The sequence below is a fragment of the Alligator sinensis genome, unplaced genomic scaffold (genome assembly GCF_000455745.1).
Source record: "Alligator sinensis unplaced genomic scaffold, ASM45574v1 scaffold1031_1, whole genome shotgun sequence".
NCBI classification, from domain to species: Eukaryota; Metazoa; Chordata; order Crocodylia; family Alligatoridae; genus Alligator; species Alligator sinensis.
In genome coordinates, this window is record NW_005842167.1 from 648,701 (window position 1) to 663,454 (window position 14,754).

Here is a 14,754-nt window from a genome sequence, read left to right on the forward strand (position 1 = left end):
AGAGCGTCCTAACACTGACAGTTCCACCATCACCTTCCTCCCTGGTAAGCTCTGGTTCTTATTTAAAAGCCTTTATTGTATCAGAATCTGTCTGATTTGTTTGGTTATATGAGTTTTGCTTAAAGAAAACACCAGAGTAATCTGAAGAATAGAGTTCTTTCCACAAAAAAGCAGGTGTGTGTGCACATATGTTCCTCAGGCCATTCTATCTCCATCCTAAATTAGTGTGAGAATCTGTTGGGAAGAAAAAGTCATCCCTTTGGAAAGTCCATGCTGAACAGATGAGTCTTTTTGATAGTCTTCAGCCTGGAGCAGATTCAAAGCAATTCAACAGGTGATAGTGCAGAACAGTCACCATGAGGAAACCCCCGGCAACTTTGCCTCCCTCATAGACAGACCGTTGGTAATGCAAGTGATTCCCAGCAGAATGGGTGAAGGACCAAACTTAATTATTGTCTGTAAGCTTTCTTTTCCTGCTTTCTGCTAATTTCTCATTTACCAGTCAGCCCTTTCTAAAACAACCTTGTACTGCCAGTCACATAGAAAGATGAGCTTATTAAAGGAACACAAGAAAGTATTGTGGCCCAGCAATATATTTTTGTTTTCTTATTCAGTGTGCTCAAACTTTTTCCTTCTGTATTTTTGTAAACATGATTTTTCCAACAGTATGTAGCTCTTAGGATCCATTTAAGGTAAATTAATTATATAAATTGGATAACTTTGCATTTTGTTTTGCTTCTGTGATATCTCTTCTAAAGAGTGGGTTGTTTAGTCTACTTTGCTTAGAAATTAATTTCACTCTTAATTCTTCTCAGAGTGGCCTCTCCATGCTGCTTAGTTTATAACCTACACAGTTTTGCAATTGCCTATATACATCAGTGAAACAGAGGGTCTAATTTGTTAGGACTAATGCACAAGCCTTTTGAAAGAACAGACATTAGCAGGTGATTAGGGATATTCTTTTGCAGTAGCCTTGGTCTGAGACAAGGGTGCCAGTTGGGATCATATTTTAGTTCTCTAGGATTTTTGCCACCAACCTCAAGTCCTGTCTCAGGTGCTGGCATTCCAGTTGAATTCTCCGCAGTGCTCATGATGTAGAACTGAACAGAACAGATATTGTGAAGAGCATATTGCAAGGTCATGTAAATCCAGGCTTTATTCAAAGTAATTAGGATTGCATTTATGTCCAGTATAAGATGAAAAAGGAATTCCAGCAAAGCTCTTTGGTAGATTTAACTTCATTTTGTGGATTTTTTTTACCTGATCTATCATTCATGAAGGAAATAAGGATTTCAAAAAATGAACCCAGCTAAACACCCTGGATGTTCCCAAGAGTCCAAAATATTTTGGGATATCCTTTATTGGACCAACTGCATAGTTGAGAAAGCTGTTGGTCCCATCCTCGGGTTTGAATGGTCCCCTGGGTGTTGCCAAAATTTACCTGACAAAATCAAAATCTCACATTGTGAAAAATGGGGACCAGTGCAACCACCAGATTCTCACAAAAGGAAGATATTTGTGCTCTTGTTTAAGACTGCATCCCACCATTCTTTCTGTGGTCATATTCTGGCAGGATCCATACTGACAGAGTTCACTGTCCACCTTGCACATAATTTTAAACATGGGCCAAAACACAGTAAAGTGATGCATGGCCATTTTAAAATGCATGGGGGCTTAATACATGTGACGCTGCAGTAACACTGGAATGTTCTAATTAGATCAAAGAATCTAATTGGAATGCCAATGAGTACATGTATAGGCAGAAAAAAGTTTCAGTGTGTCCAGTAACTGTAGGTACATTAATTTGTGGCTGTTCAACTTAAGACACTGGAGATATCTCTAGCTGGAATCAATAAGAGCTGTGAGAGAAATAAAACTATGGCTGTGGGCTGCCATAATTAGAGGGGCCAAAATTAGAGGTTATTCTTGAAACCTTCCTGTTTCTCTCTCTGCACCTGACAAAAATAACACTTTTCTACCTCTCAAAGACACTGCCATGTACTGTACAATACTACTGTGAAACTGCTGTTAAGCTCTACCTAATATTACTTTGTGCTTAATGATTTCAGGTGAGACTGAGAAACCTTGCACCCTTGTCCTTATGGATGATACTGTCCATGAAGAAGAAGAGGAGCTGCGTCTGGTTCTTGGCACACCACAAAGTGATTCTTTCTTTGGTGCTTCTGTTGGTGAACAAAATGAAACCTTAATAAAGATCAGAGATCACGCAGATAGTGAGGCATTATTTTTTTTTTTTACACAAAACATACCATATCAACTTTGGCTTTTGGGCACCTTATTAAATACCTTTTTCTGCAATTACAGAGGCTATTATTACATTTGGAGAGACTAAATTTAGTGTAAGTGAACCAAAAGATGCAGGAGAACTGACAGTGGTAAAAATTCCAGTGCTTCGTTTGGGTGATACATCAAAGGTCTCCATTGTGAGAGTTCACACAAAGGATGGCTCTGCTACATCAGGAGAAGACTACCACCCTGTGTCAGAAGGTATGAAGAAGTTCTTTGGCTTTTGCTCCTATTGGTATCACATCCACTTGATCGTTTCCTTTGTGATTGTTGTGCAAAATATAAAGGGAGAAAAGACTTAGTGAGCAAAGTTACTTTGCAGATACATTTCTTAGAACCTCTTGCTTTCAGGACTTAATGGCCACATCCAGACAAGCACAGCCATGCAGTATGTGGTGCCGCACATGTACTGCATGTTCTGTTCTCCACCCTGCAAGGGAGCAATGCAGGGGGGAGGGGTTTGACCCCTGGATAGCCAGGGGTCAAAAAACATGCAGAAAAGAAGGCAAAGCAGTACACCTGGGGACAGTGTGTGTTGCTCAAAACTGGAGCGTGGCTGGTCGGAGCCACGCTACACCTGCCAGCCAGGCTCCACATGGCAGCATTACCAGTGCTGCAGCCCTGAGAGGCCCCCAAGGACCCCAGGTAAGGCTGCTAGGGCCAGCACAGTGCTGGCCTCGACCTCCCCTACCCAACCCAGAATAACTTGCCGCGTGCCAAAGGGCACATGGCACAGGTACATGGCAAAGTGCGCAGCTGCTAGTTGTCCCTGGGGAACCAATCATCCACGCACGTGTGGACACAGCCAATAGGTCACAAAAATCCTGGGAACTTACCTGAAATAAACAACTAAAAATAATATAAATCTGAATGCTTTGCATAAAGCATTGAAGTAAAAGAAAAAAATAATAATGTTTTTTGTAGGTCTCCATCAATCTTATCTGACTCTGTTAATGTTGTTTGGGGTTAAGTATTACTAGTCATGTCAAGCTTCCTCAGTCTGGACATTCTGTGCCCACTTTGTCAGGATATTGTCTGTGATGCCATGTCCCTAGTGAACTTGTTATTCCAAGAAGAAACCACAGACTTTGATTCTTAGTAACAAAAGCGCAGCCAGGTTTATTGTTCATAAACGGGCTTAGATACTAGTATCCCTGACCCACTGACACGTAGTGCTACCTGGATCATTTGCAGGCATGTTACAAACAAAAATAACCCTTAAGCCCCATACAAGGTGCTAAGTGTTCCCAGGCCCCTTTTACACACCAATCAAAACAACTTCATGTTTACAGGATACACATCTGAGTTCTCACCAATTATGAAAACACATTTAGGTGGTATCATCCTACTTCTCACCAGTTAGTGCAGCCTTCCCGTCAGGTATGGACACCTGTGGCCAGGTCACTTCAGTCTTTGTTTTGGTGTTCTGTACTGGTCTTATCAGTTCACTCTCTATCTATTGGCCTTGAAGCTCCTCTAAAACTAGTAAGATACGTTTCCCAGCACTTCTGTGCAAGCCATGTATGGTATACCTAGCTCTGTAGTGATTGGGCCCTACTTTGGTTCATGCTGTTAGTAGGACCTCTGTATCTTTTTTACATGCACAATGGTTGTATTAATCCAAACTCTAGCAAGGCTACATTTTTCATTATGGTTACTAATATTTTAAACAGATGAATATCTGTTTTATCCTGCTTTCAATCTCTGGACAGCAATTTTCCTGCAGCAGCTTTTCAGCCCAGGGTCCTTTGTTCTTCCAGAGGCTTGAAAGCAAGAAGAGGTTGTATCAAAAGTATTTTTGTACTAGAGCCCCCAAAATGAGAGCAGACCACACAGTCTAGACTGCAACCATTTCGATCAAAAATTTGTCCTATAATTAACAAGGCAAATTATCACATGTGGCAGACAACTGGATTATGTACTAGATGTATGATCATTGTTTAGAAGCAGTCTAAGTTTGTACTATGGTCAAATGTTCTGTATGACTTGTGACAAAAGAAATACCTGCTACCTGATTAGTTAAAGGGAGCTCTTATAGTTATGAATACCTATTGCTTATTCCAGATGGATAGCTTGGACATACAAATTAATGGTTGATGGGCTGTTTATGGAAACCTTAGAAAAATCAGTCAATGAAATGCAATGAGCCTCCATCTTCATTAAGACATAGTGCTAACCAACCTGCAGTGGTAGTTACTATAAACATGGTAACCCGGCCACTGACAGTTGTTAAAAAGAAAGTGTGATTGGATCTAATGCACAATCCCAACAATCATGCTTCCAGCCATGTCACATGTGCATGGCAGGAGGTACAACTGTAGAATCAAGCAGGAGATCCAATTATGCCATGTTGCCAGTGCAGGGGGAGCCTGAGATCATAATCTTGGGCTCTCCCTGCACCAGCAGTCTTTGATTGCATAGCTAGGAGCCCCATCAGTTGAACTTCTATAGCTGGGAGCTCTGTCAGCTGATCAGGACTACTAGCCAAGGGAGCTCATTGTGCTCCCCAAGCTGGGAGCCATGAACAGCTGACCTGAGCTCCTAGTCTCAGGAGCACACAGGAGTGTGTTCCCAAAGCTGGGAGTACTGGCAACACATTCAATTAAATGTGTGATATTTTGTATAACAAATTCATTGTTTTTTCCTTTTTTTATGATACCATTAATTGATTGAATATGTAGCCAGGTCACTACTTAAGATGTGATTAACCAGTTCATTACATGTTAAGTATAATGTCTCAGAGGTTTACATTAAGTGTATTCAAGAAGAAAATATTTCCCAGGTAAGGGGGGAAATCACAAGTCCCCAGCAAAGGTCTCTACTTTTCTTTTCAAGCAACAAACCTATCAGCATGACAAAGACAACATGGGCATTTGTACAAGAGAACTTTCTCCTTTTCAGTATAACCTCTGCAGGCAGTCTTGTGAAATGGCTGTTAGCAGTCACAGCATGGCTCAAGTAGCAAGCTTCACGTTTATATTCATTCATAGGCAGCATGTCCACCAGTATCCTGAGAAACAGACTGTTCCTAATTTACCTCCTGTTTGAAAGTACATGCAATCCACAAATTGAACCTAGTACAGAGAATTACTCACCCAGCAGTCAAATCGGTGACTACAATTTTGCCACTAGTCAGCTATTTCTACCTTATGGTCTTTTGTTGTCGTTTTTTCTTTGCTGCTGGGATTGTTGGTGCCTTTCACTGGATTAGCCCAGTTTCTTCTGAAGGCATGGAACCACCATGGAACCTCATGAGTTACAGTACAAATTAGGCATCATTCCCAAATCACATAATTTCAGCCATTCTCTCTGTGCCATGGCTGAACAAAAGGACAGGCATGTCCAGTCAGGTTCAGACCAGTGATCTGTCAAGTCTGTTGTAAATGCCTGACAGGACCCAGTACCACTTTTATCAGAAGATTAAATAACCCAGTCTAGAGAATTAAAGATGTTAACATGACAGTTTCACTGTACAACAATAAACAGTTTAAAGGAGTTTGGATCATACATGCACAGTGCAGAGACCATGACAACAACCACTTTTTAAAATTGTTTCAACCTTTTATAAAAGATGCAGAAAAAAGAAAAGAAAACAGATAAGGCATTGAAACTGTGAAGTATTGAACCATTTATTTTAACAAAATCCCTTATTTCCTTTCCTTTATTCCTGATCTAGACTTTTTATAGAAAGAAACCCTGTTTGACATTGCTTACATGACATAAAAGATGGTACTTACTGTACTTACAGGAGAAAAAGGAAAACAGTTGATATAGGTTGTAGCTGTTGTTACTGCTCTTGTTAAAGTTTCTTGAAGACAAAAGAAGATACAAACACAACTACTAAAAAGAAAAAAACAACAGAGATAGAAAATGCAGCTCCAGTGTCTGGTGTTGACTCTTACTTGCAATATCACATTCAACGTATATAGGGTTACCGGGCATTTTGAACCCTGGCAAATTTGTACAGCAATGGGCTATTTAATACATTGCTTTTATCTGCTTTTTTGGTCATAGGCTCATAGCTAATAAAATAGTCTTGACCAGGCAAGACAAGCTTTTATCTCATTTTATCTTAAACAAAAAGCAAAAGGAATGAGAGAGAAGAATGAAAAGATGCATGTTTTGGAAGAAAACGGGCGTTAAGAAAGGTGGTAATGGCAGGATGCAAATCTCACATCCCAGGTTGTATCATAATCTAGCAAAAGCCAATGCTGAACTCATCTGGGTGCTTCTTCCTGGGGACCTAACTAAATTTATTCACTTTATTCCATAATCTCATACCAGCTGCCATATTAGGCATATTGGAAACTATTTAAAATGGAGATAAGACTCCCTCAGCATCACGCTTAGTGGCATTGAAGGGCATGAGCCTTATTTGAGGAAGGTTTCCAAAGTATATCCCCATTCCTCTGCAGAGTCACTCAGTGTTAGGAAGGAGGTTTTAAGGTCGATTTCCAAACACGTCCTTGAAATATGAATTTCTTGCTGTATTATTTTACTGCAAAAATAATTAAACTACTTCTTATGCTTTCCTTTCCTGCTTCTGTGATTCACCACTCACTAACTCCCCTTAGTGATGTCTCAGGAGAGAAGTTGGGCAGCCAAATGAGAAATGTCTTGTCTATACATTTCCTCTCTGTAAGTGGCTCTCTCCAAATTTAGCCCAATCTGGAAGCCCAGCATTTGACTCCAGTACAGTTTGCAGAGAATTATTTTCAAAGCTCTTTTCTTAGTGCTCAAAATTAGCTGCCAGAATATTTCTACAGTTTGTGCGCTGACCTGCCATTAGGTCTTAATCCTGGAGTTCCCTACAGCAGCACTGGGCCATCTCCATATTCCACACTTGGGAAGTATTGCCCACTGGTGATGAATGATGAGGAAAGCTGCTTATAGAATTATCAGCTAGGAAATAATGTCATTCCAGTTGCTGAGAAATCTCTGCCTCCTACACATACAAGCTTCATTCATCCCTCCTCAAAACCACAGGAATTGTTAGTGTCAGCTGGTATTGACCCTATATTATCTTATGCTTGCTTCCCACTTCATATTGTCAACCAGCAGAGAGTGCATGGCATGGGAGCATTACTTCTGAAGGAAACCCACTACCAAAGAGGAACAGATAATGCTGGGTCTCTGTCTAAAAGCCTTTGAGAAAGATCTGGATTCCACCACAGATTTCAGAGCACTTGCAGGGTTAGAGAGTAAGCCTGTTCTGCTGTAGGAGTAAACCTCACATCCCTGACTGGATTGTCCCAAAGAAACTGAAACAAAATAAAATTCCTGGTCCTTATATGCAACATATACTATTCCACAAAGAATAATTTCATAGGTCACTGGTTCCCGAACTGTGGCACATGTGATCCTTATTCTGCAACAGGCTACTCCCTTCTCAATTAAAATTGTGATGATGAGGGTGGTTCTTGAGAAATGTTGAGAGATGACAGTTGTACTTTAGCCCCAAAATTTTGGAAACCACTGCCATAAGTAGGTCTACATGGTGCAAAGCAGTGCTGTCTAAAATGCCCTGTGCTAGCTGTGTGCACACTAGCTCCTGGACTGTCATAGGCAGTCCTCAATTTGAGAATGATCTCTACCACAGCTCATTGATGGGTCTTGAGATGATTTAAGAATCCAATCTGTGAACCACAGATCCATCTGCAGAAGTTGCAGTTCTTTCCACAGGGGACAGTAAGCCTTAGGCAAGCATTTTTCTCCTTTTCCTTCCTTCCTTTCTTTGCTCTCTCTTCTCTGTTTTGATGGCAAGACACTGTACCTCGAAGCAGGCTGCTGCTTGGTTGAGTTTGCAGCACCATTGGAGTCAGTTAGCAGCCAGCTCCTCCCAGGTCTTGATGTTGGTATCTGTTTTTGTGATGTATCCCTTTAGTGTGTCCTTGTAACATGTCCTCTAGCTGCCACAAGATCTCAAGTTGTAATTAAGCTGGGAGTAGAACATTTGTTTTAGGAGTCAAGAATCCAGGCATCCATACACAATGTCTGGTCCAGCAGAGTTGGTGCTTGAGGATCACTGACTCAACACTGGTAACATTGACTTCAGCAAGGATTTTGGCATTTGTGATGTGTTCTTCCCATTTGATGTGGAAGGTTTTCTGGGGGCATCATTGGTGATATCTCTCCAGGCCCTCAAGAGGATGACGGTGGATCACCCATGATTCATGTTTGGTATTCAATATGAATTCCAGAAAGGTGATCATCCTTAATGATGGTGGTCAAAAAAATTGGGGTGATGACATAAGTTTGACCCTAGTTTGGATGACAAATGGATCTGTCTCCAATCCACTAGGAAGAATGGTCACAGTCATCTGGTCATGGAAAAGCCTCAAGACCTTGGTGTGTTTTTCAGGGCATCCAGATCTGGCCAGTTCTTTCTACAAGGCTTCATGACTGATGAAGTCAAAGGCCTTAGTAAGATCAGCAAAGGCTATATACAGGTCCTGATGTTCACGACACTTTTCTTGGAGCTGGTCAGTAACAAAGATCATGTCAGTTGCCCCACGAGATGATCTGAAACCACACTGAGATTCTGGCAGGACTCAGCTAGAGGTGAAAGATGGTTCAGAAGGATGTGGACAAGGGTTTTCCCTGCTATGGAAAGGAGGGCAATACCTCAGTAGTTACTACACACAGACTTAGCTCCTTTTGTGAAGATAGTCTTGATGTTAACTTTCCTCAAGTCCCCAGGGATATCCTCGTTGTTCCAAATTCAAAGAAGAAATTTGTGAAAATCTCAGTACCAGTTCCTCTTCACCAGCCTTGAAGATTTTAGCAGGTATGCCATACCACCCAGTAGCCTTGTTGTTCTTGCTTTCATGGATGGCACGCCAGATTTATTCTAGTATAGGAGGGTTAGCAAGGGATCCCCTTTCAGAGTGCTAGAGGACAGATTCAGTGGTGGCATCCCTCATGGTTGACTCACAGTTCAGGAGTGCCTTAGAGTGCTCTTTCCATCTAGCTTAGATAGATTCATTCAGCCATCCAGTGTTTACATGAAAGTAGAATTGTGGGAAGTTGGACTGTAGATGACTTTCATTGCTTGGAAAAACTATGTATATCATGTTTGTTAGCATAGAACTGAATCTTCGTGGCTTTATCTTGCCACCACTGATTTTTGATTTCCTGGATCCTCCTTTGAGCTCTGAGGAGCTGATATGTCTCCTTCTGCTGCTGAAATAAGGTGTCATCTTATCAAGCAGAATGAGCCCTTCTCTTCCAGTTTAGGAAGTCTTGGATCTCAGCATCTCTCACAGTGAACCAGTCTTGGTGTCAATGGGTGGTATAGCCAATGGATTCAGCACAGGCCATATGGACAGCAGTTTTAAGTGCCTTCCAGAGTTCCTCAGTGTTGCCTTCAGTTGTGGGCAGAGCAGAGAGCTTTTCATAAAGACACTGTTGGAGTTCCTTGCAGACCTTTGGATCTTGAAGAGCTTTGATCTTGAATGTCCTTTGCAGTGCCTTTGGCTGTTTCTGGTGTCTTGGAGCAGGCCGGATGTTCATAATGGACCTGATAAGGTAATGATCTGTCCAGCAGTCATTGGTTCCTTACATGGCTTGTGTGATATGGACATCCATTTGATCACAAGCTCTAACAATGACATAGTTGAGGAGGTACTAGTACTTAGGGCAAGATTGTTTGCAGGTAGTCTTGTATTTGTCACTGTGTCTGAAAACAGTGTCCATAATGTCAAGACCATGCTCCAAGCATTTGCTTAGAAGGATGCCTTTGGAGCTGGCTTTCCTTACTCCTTCCTTCCCTGTGGTGCAACTCTAGAGTTCTCCTGGATCAGAAGTGGTATAACTATGCTAGTGCAGAAATGCATGAAGTCTAATAGGCCTGGTTGGCTTCTTAGCAGAACTTATTGACCCCTACGCAGTGCCACACATAACACAGCTGCCCTGCATCCAGTCTGGGATCTGGCCCAGGCAAAGCTAGTATGACATCTCTCAGCAAGGCCCTGCTGACCTCACACCACAGAGACATACTTTCTTAGTGTTTAAGGCCAAAGGGGATCATTAGATCATCTAGTCCAACCTCCTGTATATTATAAGCCATTAAACATCACCAGGTTATCCCTGTATGCAGCATGGGAGCTTGTATTCAGATAAATATATCGTCTAGAAGAGCATACACTCTTCATTTGCAAACATCAAGAAATGGTGAATCCACTTCTTCCTTTAGTAGTTTGCCTCAGCCTCAGCGAGCCCCATCAGAGTCTACACTTGAATTGCAGGGGACTAAATAATGCTGCCATAGGTTAGTACTTGGATTGACAAGTACTAAACTATGGCAGCTTTTATTAGTTTCCTGCAACCTAATAGGGCCACACGTGTAGACACTGAGACTTTACTGCAGAGTAATTAGGCAACTCCACAGTAAATGTCCCATGTAGATGTGCCCAGTATTTTTCCCCTGTGAAGACAGTTATACCCTGTAATTAAGCTTATTTTTTAAACTTAATAGATTGAGCTATTAACATTTCTTACTGTAAAGCTTTTTCTATCTCTTTATCTTTTGGGGGGGGGGGGGGGGTTTTTTTTGGGGGGGGGGGGGGGGGCTTTTCTACACCCTCTCTAATTTTCCCATCCTTTTTTTAAAATTTAGACACCAGAAGCATATCAAATATTTTACTCTTGATCTTACCAGTTCTGTACAGGTACAATCACTTCCCCAATCTTACTCACTACTTCCCTATGTATACTACATCCAAGAATTGCATTGATTCAGCCTGGCCTGAAAACTTGAGTTCTTTTTCCAGTATGATCCCTAATTTCTTGTCACAGTTACTGCTTTCCAGCATACAGTCATGCACTCAGTAGATCTTATTCCATAGATGGGTAACTTTGCATTTGGCTATATTACAGTGCATTTTGTTTGAATAGTCCCAGCTGACCAAGTAAACCAGTTAAACCTATAGGTTAATTATTCTTTTTCTATTGTTCTGTTCCATTCTGCTTTATATCATTTTCAGATTTTATCAGCAATGATTTTTTTATTTCATCCCAGACCATTGAGAAAAATGTTAAATAATGTGAGGATTTACAGAACCCATTAAAACCTCCTCTTTATAATAAAGATTCGCCATATTCAACTACTCTTTTAAAAGCTGACAGACAGCCTGTTTTTAATCCATTTACTATGTACCTATGCAATAAGTATACAATCTCATTAGTAATTTTTCTTTGTTATGTTTGAATAACATAAACTAATGTGTACAGCTTATGTGAAAATATGTAATTCACAAGGCAAGTATTAAAAGTTATAGTTCTCTGTGATGGCAGAAGAGAGGGACACCTAAGAATGCAGTCTGACTCATGAACTGCAGGTTTATTCTTTATGGTCTTATTGGGCTTTTTTTTTTTTTTTTTAGAAATTGAATTCAAGGAAGGTGAAACGCAGCACTTTGTGGACATTGAAATTCTTTTTGATGGAGTTAGAGAAATGAGAGAAGCCTTCACTATTCATCTGAAGCCTGATGAGAACATGGTGGCAGAGATACAGGTAAATAATGCAAACCGACACTTGTATTAAAATATGACAGACAGATTTATATATTTGCATAGTCAGGGATAGCATTAAAGCCAATACTGCAAAATCTAAAGATGTATTCTAATCCCTTCCAAAATAATTTATTTCCATGGCATCAGAGCTCAAACAGCCACAGGCACCCTGAGAATATATATAAAATAAATACCTGCTATATTTCCTTCCACATGAATTCTTCATATTAAAACTGTTCTAGGAGACGTTAACTGTCAACAAAATGTAACATCAGTGCTGCTAGCTTGTGGAAGTGCTATGCCAACACTTATATTAAATGTTAGCTCATACTGTAAATTCTCCTATTACTATACTGGTGGCTTAAAAACCAACAATGGAATAGTCTTGTTACTGAGCAATATAGTCTATTGCTATTTAACACTAATATTTTTTTTCCTAATATGATTTTGTCTATTCATGACCTAAATCATGTAAAATCTTTTATTGTATTTAAGAACTTAATCAGTATAACTCTGTGAATAGTAACTTATGCCTAACTCCTGGCATAGCCGTCATTAACAATTACAGATATCATAGATCCATCAGGCACTTGAAGTGTCAACATGTAATAGAGATTACAGTTCTTCCAATATGCTTGCGTAGATCATGCATGCCATGAAACACGAACTAGAAGTCCTAATGCCATCAACTATCTCAGAAATACAAATGTGCCTCTGCCAGTGCCACAGCAAGAAAGTTTGGTGCCCAGGGAAGCCCCACCTTCACCCCATGCACAGATCTGGGGGCACACACCCCACCATACTTGTCCAGGGTGCACACAGTGGCAGGAGCTCCCCCCTCTCCCCCAGTGATCCACTTGTGGCTCTGTACTGTGCCCTGCCCCAGCTGGGCAGCACATACCCCAGTCCCAGCCACCCTCCTCCCTCACTGGGAGGCCCCCCCATGCCTCTTCCCTCCCCGTGTCCCTTCACCCCCCAACAGACTCACCAGCCAGACGCTGCTGTCCAAGCTGCCGAGCTGGCCACATGCATTTATTGGTGACATTATCGGCCACATCAGTCAAAATTTTTCGAAATATTTATAACAAAATATCAACTTGCAACTCGCTTGTTGGTGCCCCTTTGCTTCGGCACCCAGGGTGCTCACCCCACTCACCTCTCCCTTGCTACGGTACTGGCCTCTGCATTCTTCTTTATCACCATGGAGTATTTTTTCTGAAACTTTCGGTCCAGTTTTAAAATAACCAATGAACCTTCTATCATGTTTCTTGAGACAGGCTAAAATGCTGGACAGTAGTTCCTTCTCCTCCTTAAATCTGAATATCCGTGTTCTTTGCAAATTTCTACTAAAGGTCATTTATATATTTTAATTGCCAGACAACTAAGGCCATTGTATACATTGAAGAAATGAACAGCATGGCAGATGTTACCTTCCCCTCAATCCCTCAAGTTGTATCCCTTTTGATATATGATGATACTTCCAGAACCAAAGAAAGAATTAATCCGGTGGCTGGCTATCCTGTTGTCTGTATCACAGTGAGTATCTAGATGAGAAGTGGAAGCAAAGCCTGCATATGGATTAGTTCAAACACACAAAGGAATTCTGTCCTGTGTGAGGAAATTAGTGAAGGGCTGTTTTTAAATAAAAATGCCTTTTTCAAATAGTTTTGCCTGTATAAAGTAGGAAATAAATGGCTAAAGACAAAATCCTGTTTGTTGCAAAGATGTCTAAATGGCAACTACAGACTGGAGGTATGTGGGCAGTGGAGTCCCTCAGGGCTTGGTCCAGTGGCCTGTACTGTTCAACATCTTTATCGGCAATCTGGATGTGGGTGTGGAAAACAGGCTGTCCAGATTTGCTGACGACACCAAGATGTGGGGCGAGGTGGACACGCTGGAGGGGAGGGACAGAACCCAGCTAGATCTAGACAGGTTACAGAGGTGGGCGGATGAGAATAGGATGGAATTCAATGCAGACAAGTGCAGGGTACTGCATCTAGGAAGAAGGAACCTGCAACACACCTATAGGCTGGGGAACACCCTTCTTGCCAACACGGTGGCAGAAAGGGATCTTGGAGTCACCGTTGACTCAGGCTGGACATCAGGAGACATTACTTTACAGTTAGGGCTGCCAGGCTTTGAAATGGACTCCCAAGGGAGGTGGTGCTCTCTCCTACCCTGGGGATCTTCAAGAGGAGCCTGGACAGATATTAGGCTGGGGTGTTATGACCCCGGCACTCGTTCCTGCCCAGGGCAGAGGGTCAGACCTGATGATCTGTTTAGGTCCCTTCTGACCCTAAGCACTATGAAACTGAAATTTTGGGCACCTAAGTCATGAAAAAACATTTGACATTGCCACTTGCAATGACCTGAATCTGCTAAGATGTCCACATTTCTTATACATCTACATTTTTTCCCTGATGGGATGAAGTTCATAGGAATCACAAGCAGTTTTTGCACACTGGGTAGCAACAGCAGGCAGGTGTGAGCAATCACAATGGCAACTGGATCAGCATTGGTGGTCTCCAATTTTACATTCCCTCTAAGTCAGTGCCCAGAACTGGATCCCCAATCACCCACCCCTAGTTACATTACTAACAAAATCTGTCCTATTACTGCTACTTGGAAATGGTTCAGTACATCTATAAAGGGGTGTAACTCTACACTCATTTGAGGTTCAGTTTTGCTGTGGATATATAAAACTGTTGGGCAAAACTCCCAAACTGTTGTTGACCAAAAAACTATAAAAGGAGTTCACTTTTGGACAAAAGGCACTTTTCCAGATCATGCCATTAGGCAAACCTCCTCTAAGGGGAGTTGAGCCCTGACTTCTAATAGCAAATGTTTGTGATCTTATCACTGAGTGACAGGCCAGGCAAGGCTAAGAGCATCTTCCTATTGAAGGTAGGCCATTGGGCAGCCATCAGGGAAAGA

At 41.5% G+C, this 14,754-nt stretch overlaps 1 protein-coding gene across 1 annotated transcript in view; it reads left to right on the plus strand.

Moving 5' to 3' along the window:
- The window catches only part of FREM2 (FRAS1 related extracellular matrix protein 2), a 207,279-nt gene that overhangs the window by 158,601 nt on the left and 33,924 nt on the right, over window positions 1-14,754 (plus strand). Inside the window, exons 11-15 of the mRNA XM_025206643.1 lie at window positions 1-44; window positions 2,070-2,234; window positions 2,326-2,508; window positions 11,691-11,821; window positions 13,198-13,356. Of these exons, the coding sequence (XP_025062428.1) occupies window positions 1-44; window positions 2,070-2,234; window positions 2,326-2,508; window positions 11,691-11,821; window positions 13,198-13,356 (682 nt within the window). The remainder of the gene's footprint in view (window positions 45-2,069; window positions 2,235-2,325; window positions 2,509-11,690; window positions 11,822-13,197; window positions 13,357-14,754) is intronic.